At 38.1% G+C, this 11,296-nt stretch overlaps 1 protein-coding gene across 1 annotated transcript; it reads right to left on the bottom strand.

Moving 5' to 3' along the window:
* Nucleotides 1-2,744: 2,744 nt before the first annotated feature.
* On the bottom strand, nt 2,745-8,695 carry SCG2 (secretogranin II). The gene is made up of 2 exons (XM_038416478.2): nt 8,544-8,695; nt 2,745-5,071 (listed from the first exon to the last, which is right to left on the bottom strand). The coding sequence occupies exon 2, from the start codon at nt 5,055-5,057 to the stop codon at nt 3,183-3,185; it is 1,875 nt and encodes a 624-aa protein (XP_038272406.1). The 5' UTR covers nt 5,058-5,071; nt 8,544-8,695; the 3' UTR covers nt 2,745-3,182.
* Between the last annotated feature and the right edge of the window lie 2,601 nt (nt 8,696-11,296).

The following is an 11,296-nucleotide window of genomic DNA, read 5'->3' as shown; positions in this document are numbered from 1 at the left end:
AAAACTCAGTGGGACTTGGACTCCTAAGTCCTTTCTGAAAACTGGACTTTGGCACTATTGGCCATTTTACCCTTGGCATGGATGACTGGTAGGATCTAGATTCAACAGAAATGCAGTCTCATTTGATAAGACATAAAGGGGGCGGGGGAGTGGGGCACCAGCTCTTTTGGCCACTGGGGCCACTCCCCAATTGTGACGAAGTGTGGGCACATAGTTTTAGTAATCCTAGCAAGCAATACTTTCCATGCTTTCAAGATGCTTTCCCCTACCTGCCCATCTCATCTCCATCAGTTCAATTTCAACCTGATGCCTTTCATGGAGGTCCCAGGCTCAGCTACCCTCAGGAAGAGCAGACAAACACACCAGCTGGGCTTGATGGCAGAGACATAGGGCTAGATCATGATGGTAAATCCCAATTGGCCTGCTGTGGTCACTTAGAGTAGTGCTGGGCAACCTGCGGCCTGTGGGCCGTACATGGCCTATCAGAGTAATCTGCTGGAGAGTCGCCAGGCAGTTTGTTTACATTTGCACAGCCGCCCACAGCTCCCATTGGCCGGGAATGGCGAACCACAGCCACTGGGAGCTGTGGGCGGCCGTTGAAATATAAACAAACTGTCTGGCGGCCTGCCAGTGGATTACCCTGATAGGCTGTGGGTTGCCCACCACTGACTTAGAGGCACAAATGCAATGAAAACAATGTTACTGCCAGAGCAATGGGCCAAGCCCTAGAGAACCTCTGCTAGGAGATGGCACACTATGCAGTAGAGTGCCATGGCAGCTCTGTATTTTAGGGTATAGAAGGGGAAAGTGTGTAAGTGTTGCCACTTTGGATCCATGTGAGACATTGTTTGGAGGAAGTGGGGGTAGTGGTTGCCTCTGCTACTCCCATTATATCCTGTGTCTGAACTGGCCACATGCCTGGTGCCCCAGCCTGGAGTGGAGGATTCCATCCCGCACCTATTTAATGATTGAGAACACTTTCTTTTACTGTCACTCTACTTGGGCTGAGCATGGTTCTCTGGCAATGGCTTATTTCCAATGAAACATGTATATGCTATAAATCTTGTCTTTTATGAAGAAAATAAGTTTTAGAGCACAGGCAAAATATGGAATCGCGTAGTATAGTCTAATGAGATCATGTCTTCTGGAATTTTTTAAGTTGAACTTTAACATGAAAGTGGCAGGATTCATTCCAGTCATTCTGTGTTTTGGCATTTGCATCATATTATACAAAACAGAAGATCAGTATTTGCTGATGACAGCTACTGTGGAATATATGTCCTTTGGAAGCAACCTGATGGTTACTATTTATTGAAAATTGCAAGCAGTAGGCTAGTTCCTAACTTTTTTTAAGGCCTGCTAATCATGTCATAGTTTCTTCCAGCTGAATCAACATCAGTACAGAATATGGGAGGAACCCTACTTTGGCCTCCATCCTGTTACATTAGCCAATCAGATAATTTAAAAAACAAACAAACAAACAAAAAAACTCCTAACATGAACTGTTTTAAGAAACATCACTGCCATGATGAAATGTATCGCCATCAATAGCAATGAAGTTATGCCAGCTAATTCCAGTGGTAAATTTGACCCAATGTGGTATGTTTCATTTTTGTGGATACATTTTTATTCATGCAACTAACAGAAATTTTTTTAACAAAAAATCTAGCCCAAAGCAAGGAACCCTGATAGTGGAACCCTGATAAACTGAACAGGATAAAATAATCGTTTCTCTCTGCAGCATTTGTATAGTATCTTTATTAGCTATTTTCAGACCCATTCCCGCTAAAACCATATCCTCCCACACCCATTCACCATAAGTAGTAATCAGATGCTTGAGAATATGGGAGGAACCCTACTTTGGCCTCCGTCCTGGACATACTTTAACTACACCCATGAATAGTCCCCCTGAAAATCAGAGGCCATCTCGTATGCATAAGCGTTTGGAGGAACAGAACCTTAGAATTTTCAGAGCGTCCTCTAAAAGGTCTTAACAAGATCTGGAGAAGAATTTTAAAGGGTCCAGAGCTATATCTCGCTATTAAATCCTTCCTTGACTGATACATAACCCAGGAAAGACAGTTATGGCAACCATTTGCCTTTACCAGGAGCCTAATTAATGGAACAAACTTCCATGCAGAGTGGGGCCATAATAGCCAAAACTTTTTTAAATGGTAAGGGAAGCAGTCATCATTTTTATAAACACAAAAAGTATATAAGGAAGGAGTCCCCATCCATTGTGCTACCATAGTCACAAAAATAAGTTGTCTTAGCTCATAGCTGTGGGTTAATGCCTGAATGCTATACAGTAACATAGGGAAAATTTATGATATTTTGAAGAACCTACTTGCTGGAGCTTTCTCTTTCCTGATTAGATGTAGAACTGTCATGAAAAGTTTGGATTTCATTTGTTTTTATATATTTTATAGGCTTCCAATGCAGTGTATCTTTTCTGCTGACTAGATCAGCCTCCCCTAGATCCATAACCAATCATCTTATTTGGCCAGATTTTCAAAAAATTCCATGCAGCCTCATCTCCAAATGATACCAGGAGAACTGCAATTGCTCAGCACCTTCACCAATCAGGCCAGTAAATGACTGTGTAGCCCAAAAGACCAGAAGTATTTTCTGCTGAATAATTTCAAAAAATCAGTTAAAGCTAGGAAGATTGGATATCAAAGTAAAAAATGTTTTCTCCTAAAAATCACATTCTATTAACTGTCATAAAGAAACTCAGTCTACCATCCAGAAATAATATTTATTCATCAACAATAAAACAAATAATAGAAAAAGCCTTATAAATAAAACTATATATATGCCGTATTTTTATTCAGTACTCCACAAAAAAACACTACAGACAGTAATAAAATAATTGAATTAATTTAAAAAACTTCAAATATGATAGCACTGTTCATTTATCATGTTGTATCAACAATGCAATGGTCATTTGTTTACATATTACGATTTTACTTAAATTCATAACCCTGCTCCTTAAAACAATTGAACCAATTTGTTACTTGATCCAAGATTTATAACATATATGTATATCTATAAACAATAACAGCTCTGAGAAAGTTATGCAGACTGTTCAACGGTAACTGCAAGTTGTTTAGGGGGGAAAAATCACAAATGAATTGGGGTAAAAATCAAAACATTGCAGAAAAATTATATGTGGGTAACAATTACATATTTTCCATTGCCCTTTTATTAATGTGATTTCTTCCTTTGTCTGATTGCTCCTGGTTTAGGTACTCAAGCACCTTCACTAGCATATCGTCATCCAGATACTGCCTGTTTTGTGTGTCGTCATTCTCCCGGGCCATGGACAGCCTTTTGCTGAGTGAGGCTAGTTTATCAGATTCTTGTGGTCCCAGCTGATTTAGATGTTCTTTGATTGCTTGCGCAAACTGGTCATCTTCCTGTAGATCATTTTCAGATGAAACTGGGACTGGAATGTGTTTCAGCTGGTTTGTATTGATAACTTCAGGGTATTTTGCCAACATCTTTGCCAAGTAATCTGCTAATTCTTCATCTTTTTCATTTAGTTTTTCATATTCCATTTGTCGTCTTTCCAAATCATTAATCCAAGCAGCTTTAGGAAGTTGATGTCCTTTAGGTCTTCTGGGAATGTAGGAAAGTCTTGGAAAACTGTTCTCTTCATTAAGCTGATTTACAAAGTAGGAGGTTTTCTGATTAGCTAAATTATCAGTCCCTAGAAGATTGACAATATCTTCAATATTGAGGTCTTCAGGTAGATTATCTGGCATAACATTAATTGGCTGCTTCATGTAACTATTTTTAGGGATCATTTTATTTTTAAATATGTCTGTGTGGTCTGGATTAGTTTCAGAGATGTCATCCTCAAGATCTTCTGGGAGCTCTGGTTCTTGCTCTGTCTCCATCCTTTCACTCTGCTGCTGCTTTTCTCCAGTTTTCAACATGTCTAGTAAATCCTCTGGAGGGATTTGTAAATTCCTTGAGATTTCTATTAGTTGAGAGATAGACTGAGGATCAAGTTTTTCCAAAAATTTACCTGCCCTTTTTTCTTCATGTCCAGTCCTTATCCTGCCATTTCCAATATTGCTCATCAGCCTCTTCAGATAATAATTCATTAGCTTTGTAATGTCATCTGACATTTGATCTTTACTGTCTCTCCTCATTTCATCCTCCAGGAAGCCTTGCTTCCCTGATCTCTTCATTTCATCATCAATTTCTTCTTCATTTTTATCAATTTCCTCTTTACGATCTTTTATCTCTTCTTGTGTTTGGCTTTCCACTTTTTCCTCTATTGGATTCCAGTCTTCTCCTCCCACTACATCTTCATAAGCAATATTATTAACTTTATATACATCATCTTCATCTTCTGTGTACAATTTCTGATCTTCATCCAGCCTCTCTTTTTTGTGATTACTTGGTCCTGTCATCTTCCCCAGCTCCTGAAAGACAGACTCCAAAGTAGCAAGGCTTTGGGGTGTATATTGTTCTTCTACTATTTCATTGGTGCGCTTGAAAGGACTGTCTCTTGAACGTTCTTCATCATGTACATGTGGCATTTTGACATGTTTGTTTCGTCTCTCAGGCCACTTATAAGCCTCATAATCATCACTCACTCCAGCTGGGAAATTATCTGAACTCATACTGTATGGTTTATTTTCTTTTGATCCAGCCTTTGACTCTTTTTCTGTTTGCCTCAAGGCTTCCAACATTGACCTAACCCATTGTGACTCATCTTCAGTCAAAGAATCTCTTATATTATCTGATAGGTGGCTCTGATCTTTGCTTTCTTTCTGCTGCAGAAGAAATGGGGCACCTTGATATAAACTGTAATCTTGGCCATTTTCTCCCTTGTTAGCTTGTTTGCGGAGATTTTCTATATATTCCAAGGCTTTAATCATATCTGGGCTTGGGAGCCTTTGTAAATTTTTCACTAAATAGTCTGGGTTTTTCTGAAGCAGCTGATAAGGTTCGATTGATGCTGCATCAACACAACAGATTAGGACAAAGAAAAAGGTGAGAGAGGAGGCTGCTCCAAGCCAGCAGGGTTTAGTATCTGCCATGTTTGAAATCTTTCCTTAAAATAAAGAAAAAGGACAGTTAACATACAGAGATAGTTAGTAAAGTGTGAAGCAAAAGCAAATTTGAGTTTGCTGCTTTGAACTGGAACTCATGGTATTTATGTTTTTATTAATTATGAAAAGCCAATAGAATTCCCATGTGATCCCTTTATGGCAACTAGATTTATTGTGGGTTTATCTGGAAGTCTTTTGAGTCATTCCTTTGATAAGGTTAATGGAACCAATTGGTTTGAAATGATAAAATCTTTGCATCTTCATACTTTGGCAGGTAAAAAGCCCCTAATAAAGTTAACTTATATATAAAGGAACTTGATTTTCCAATCTAAACAGAAAACCTAAATCCTACATAGTTCATAAAATACCCATTTCTGCACCTAGATACTGATTTGAGCATCAGCATTTGAAAATTTGTATTAATACAAGCTTAGTGATAAACTATACATAGAATCCTGTTGCCCAGTTGTCCAGTCTGCTACTATACTGACTCCACTGAATGGTTTTATTCCAGGCTAATGCCAATGTGATAGAGTGGCCAATAAAATCATGAGGTGATTTATATGTTTACTTGTATGAATATTTTAAAAATATTAAAATATTCCCTTATTCTGCTTTTCAAAAATATTATTAATACACAAGTTTGTTAATTTTTCCATAGACAGTGAGGAAAGCTAAGACCCTTTGTGGGTTAATCTATTCTGTCCCTTAAGAGTATCATATGTTGATGTCTTACTAAATCACTGTTTTTAAATGGACTTGGTCAGGCAGGGACTGAGTGGCAATTTCTTCTGCGGTTGGGTTAACCAGTCTTTCATTTTTGCTTTGAAATGAAAATGGGTGTTTTGCCATTTACTTCAAGCGAGTAGGATGGATACACATGTAGAATCTTGGCATTATGGGCCAAATTCTCTGATGCATGAAAGCCCCATAAGTTAGTGGAAGCGCAGGGCACCAGAGAATTTTGCTCTATAAAAAAACAGAAGTAAAATAAGTGAAAATATTATACCCATCATATATCAGTAACACAGTCATGTCATTGCAACATATGAAAATATTTCTATAAAAGGCCCAATCCTATAAGGTGATGGCATTCTCACCACCAACTGAGGTTAAAGACTCCATTCCCAGGAGATGCTTAGCACCTCATAGGACTTGGCTATAACAAATACTAGCCTGTTTTACCCAATTAAATTATATTATTCCTTCAGTCATGCATAAAGTATAGTAAATGAGAAAAATGGTGAGGATAGAAAAAAAACACTGAGCTTAATTGACTTATTTTGTTTCATTCACTTTTCCCATGAGCCTATGGAAAACATCCTGGTAAGATGTTAGTGATTCATACTAGCAGAAGGACCTACATAGAGTAGAATTTACCCATGGTTGTAACAGTGGATATGTTCACTTCAACTTACACATAGGGTTTCCATTCAGATGATTCTTTATTGTGCTTTAACATGAAATAATTGGACAAAATAAAGCAAATAAAGTGCCTCAGTTACCCACAATTGCTTTTTTTCCCTCCATGCCTGCAGCAAATTATCATTGTGAATATCGAATATTTTATCCAATCAAGTATTAATACTCCAGAATGGATTATTTCAGAGCAATCAATAAACTCCATCTCTCTGTTTCCTTAAACGAAAGCAAGAGAACCCAGTACCTTCTGTTATGGAAAAGGCTTTAGCTTTGAAAGGGATAAAATCAGTCAAAAAAACCCCCACAAAACCCTGCACAGTTAACATTTTTATGTTGATTAGAACCTATAGTTGCAACAGAATGAAGCTAATGTTTTTCAGTGGAGAAGTTGGTTACTGATTAATCTTTAGTTTATTCATAAATAAAATACTGTGCATTTTAAGTTGTTGAAAAATTATTTCATAATAATAGATCTAGATCTTCCAGGTAAAACAGTCCATTAAAATCCTCCCTCTGATAAAGATGATTAATTCAGCCTCTGACAGTACATGCTATTTATCTAGTATTATATCCTCTGTAAAACTCACGAAAATCTAAGTAAAATCATGAAAGAGATAAACACAGGCAAAGTTTAGACTGGCATTCTACTTACATTTTATTTAAAAAATATTTCATTTTGAGAGATGATATTTTATTAATTCTTTTCTGAATATTTCATATGCACTTCTGTCTGGATCAGTTTCACTTCCAATTTATTGGTAGATGATATTTGAAATATTTGAAAATAACAGTTGGATATAATTTGTTTTAAAACCTCTGAAACTAGATTACAAAAATCAGTTCATTAAATGTGATATCTAATTTAGGGAAAATAGGCTCCTCCCCAATCCTAATTTATAACATGAGAAAAATAGAGTACATTTTTCATTATGTCACATCTGTAAAAAACATTCTCTATTATTCTTTTTAAAGCACTTTACAATAAAATAGCTGTTTTTCCAACAGCTGTAGAATTGTGATGCTAGTCTGTATTGTGCAATCTGTCCTGTTAGCACCTAACAAAGAGAGAAGTCATCTCTTAACCAGACTCTTATCCATCAAATTAAGTAGTCACCATTTATAAAATGAGGAGATTGAGTTCTCAGTGTTAAGTGTACTGTCAAAGGAAATACAGAGCGACAGAGGGTCTTCTAAGAAGAGGCAAACAACCAAAAACAAAATTCCCTTTCTGGGGTGTTTCCATGGCAGCAGTAATATTTCCCCTTGAGCCCTTTCCTGTAAATGGTGCTCTGATAGGAATATAATATTTCCATTTAAAATTTTGCATGAAAACTCATAAGCTTTCCTATGGAACTTGCACAGAATTCATAATGCTCTCTGAACTACAGCAGGAATCCCTATGGGACTTGTCTGTAAGGAAAATGTGAAAATGCAACACACCCTCTCATCATTTGTTTGCTTTTTGAGCAATTAAAATTGGTTGCAGTCAATTAGCTTTCTTAAAAGTTTGTCTTATTGCTAATATACAAACTAGGGTTCATATTAAGATGAATTTTAGTATTTTGTAAATCAAGTGGTTTCTGAATTGGCATACTTTGATTGTTTAGATGGGTGGAAGATTAATTGAACTGTACATATATCCAAGGCAAGCTCTTATTTTACACAATTATTTTAAACATGTCAGTGAACCATTGGGAGTGAATGAAATCACAAAGAGAAACATTAAATAATGTGTGATAGCTTCAGGTAACACATTAAGCTGATGTCAAATTGTAATCACTAGCTGTAGAACCATTAACTTTTCCCACTTATTTAGTATTTTAATTATATCCTTTTAATTATTTTTAAATCCATATCTAAATCATAGGTAAGAAATAAAAAAGAGAAAGATTCATTCATCTGGAAAACACTATTTCTATGCTAAATGAAGTGCATCAGGTTGTTATGGTTCCTAATTTTGCTGGTTTCCTAGTGTAGAGTGGAATGGGAAAAGCTCTGAACAAACAACTTTACATTCAGTCTTTGAAAGTACAAAGAAAAAAGCTCCCTTACCTGTGTGACTTAGATAGCAGGGCGAACCCAAAGCATGATCTTCCTTGTCTTTTTGCGGTGAGTTTATGGACTGTTTTCAGCACTAGAACAGCTCCCTCTGCTTATACTGTACATCACCTGACTCTGCACTGCCACATTGACGTCACCTCACCCAGTCACAAACCACAAGCACGGCAGAGCTGTTGAGAGAAAGCTGGAGAAAAATAAGTCTGGGCTATTTTTGAGATAATTCTTCTGTACAATTATGCCCTCTGTCTGCCTCTAGAGATCACTACAAGTCTCATAGAATCAAAAAGACTCAGGGCCAAAGAGACCCTCTGAATAACAGAGAAAAGAACACTGGGAAAAACCCCTCAACAAAAATTTAAAAAAACTACAATGAACATTCTGTGATCTGCATACAATTAATAGACATCATTGTGACTTTCAACTCCCAGCACCCTCTTTGAGAATACCAGCCAAAATGGCTATGAAATTATTTTTCTAATCTAATACAATAATAAATGCTTTCAGTTTATAAAGTCAGCATATACCTACCCCAACTTTTAAACTGCGTACAGCCTCCACCATGTATGCATTGGCAAGAGCCCACAGTACTGTTTCCAGTTTGATTTCGATAGCCCACACAGGTGACCAGATTACATGTGCAAAGACTGGATAGCAAAGTAGAAATACATGAGCTTTATAAAGCATGTGCACTGGTGGCCAAGGATTAGGACACGGTATGGAAGAGCTCACATGATATACAGGGTCAGGCTATCTATTGCCCAGTTTTGCATATGTCTTTCCTGTGGGGCCACTATGCCTCTCGGGAGCTGGACCTTCACAGTTTGAGTGGGATTTTTAAAAGCACTTCTAAAGGCCATCATGGAACATTTATGAAACTCCCACTTCTTAATCTCATGAGGGGTCAATCCATCTCTCTCTGAGCTGTCATAGAAGCCTCCCCCTTAAAAAAAAGCAGTGGTGAGGGGAAAAACACAGGCACAAAAGAGTGTTTCCACACCGCCTGCATATTGTGTGCATTGTGGGGGAGGTGGTGTAGCCATTCCACTACACTAATTCACTGGCCAAAGCCTCTGCATAGACATGCAGAGTACAATGCAGTTTCTACTGCATTCCAGCATGACAGTAGAATGGCTCTTGTCTTCAGGATGAAACAAAGGTCCGGGACTAGCTCTCCCACTCTGTCCTGCTTTTGTTTCCTTCTGGGTGCAGAAGTGGGTAGGAAAGGCTCACAGTTCTCGCGCCCAAGTATTAACTTATTGACATGTAAACAATGATGTGTCATTTTAGTAAACTCTGCACTCAGTTATCAGCATACCAAAGATTGTACATATAGGCAATAGGACAAAAATACTGCCTGCTATAAATCAGAAAGCACAAAATATAATGCAGGGGTAAAAGCCATTCCTTGAACTGCAGTTCTGAATATTAGTGAATTCCTTCTACTTCCTTTCTATGCCATAATAGTCAGTTTACTTCAGCTACTCCCTTTCCCCTAAATAAATCTTTCTTGACAATTCTGACCTTTTACAACACAAAATGAAAAAACTAGGATGAATGCCCTATCCAAACCAATAAATATTACTAAATTAAATTGTCATAAGGAACAGTAAGGCAGAGAAAAACTCTACCCGGAAACCACACACCCACTCACTACACTCATTGCATTTAGTGTACCTGACATGGACCTCTAAAGGGTATAACAGTCCTCTTTTTCTTTTCATCTAACATAATACGATAGTAAAATACAGGGCCATGCTGTGTCTGGCCCCTGTATGGATACAGAAGGGAGAGCCTTTTTTTCCCATTGCATTCGCTATTCGGGATCTGGTCAAAATCCTGCACTTTCAGTTAGCACCTCAAACCCAACGGGGAGGAAGGGACAAGGAGAACTGTGGCCCTTTGCAGCTTCCCTACTGATAGGAAAGTGACAATGATTCAGTTGCAATGTAAACAAAAGTGATTTTCCACATTTGGCGTACGCCGTGTAGCTTGTTGGTTCTCTGGTTTACAGACTGCTGAGCTCAGTGTTGTGAGGCCTATTTCCCCCACACAATCCAGCTAAGTCAAGGCCTGAATTAAGCAACTGTAGACTGGATTGCCAAATACAATACACCCTGTCTCACTCAGCATGGACTCTGCACTCTCAAGAGGCTACAGTTACAGGTATGCTCCTTCAACATCCTGAAGAATACTTTGAGGCATTAGCCTTCTCTCACACATATTTCCCAGTGCAGCAAAGCCACTTTGTACTGCAACAATTTGAAGTCCTATGAGCCAAACATAATCTTTGATCTTTTCACTTACACAATTATAGTCCTTGTCCCCTGTGTTATAAGTAGCATGGATAACATTAACCTGCTCTCTTGACCCTCTAGCGATAGGACCAGCATCATTCACTGGTTTTGGAATATATCAGCTACTGCAGCTGTCATCCAGCTTTTTCCTTCCTCATGATGTCAGTCCTTCAGGGCCCCTAAATCATGTCTCTCCTTATACCACTTACTCTCAGTTGAAATCAATGGACGTTAGGCACTAAGAATCTTTGTGAATCTGGGCCTGAGGCCCCAGTGTCGTAGGATGCCGAGTGTCTCTAAAGAGATATGGTGAAGTCTCCACTTCTATTGAAGTCAATGGCACTACATGTATGAACAAGGGTTTCAGGACTACCATTCCATTCTATGGACATAGGTAGGATAAACATACATTGTACTAGCCTGCATCCCTTACTAAGTAATCATGTCTTG

The sequence above is a fragment of the Dermochelys coriacea genome, chromosome 9 (genome assembly GCF_009764565.3).
Source record: "Dermochelys coriacea isolate rDerCor1 chromosome 9, rDerCor1.pri.v4, whole genome shotgun sequence".
In the NCBI taxonomy this organism is placed as follows: Eukaryota; Metazoa; Chordata; order Testudines; family Dermochelyidae; genus Dermochelys; species Dermochelys coriacea.
This window is presented reverse-complemented; position numbering and strand designations above follow the sequence as displayed.

What these genes read in the sequence shown, in the direction of transcription:
- SCG2 (XM_038416478.2), bottom strand. Translation starts at nt 5,057, where the DNA reads ATGGCAGATACTAAACCCTGCTGGCTTGGAGCAGCCTCCTCTCTCACC.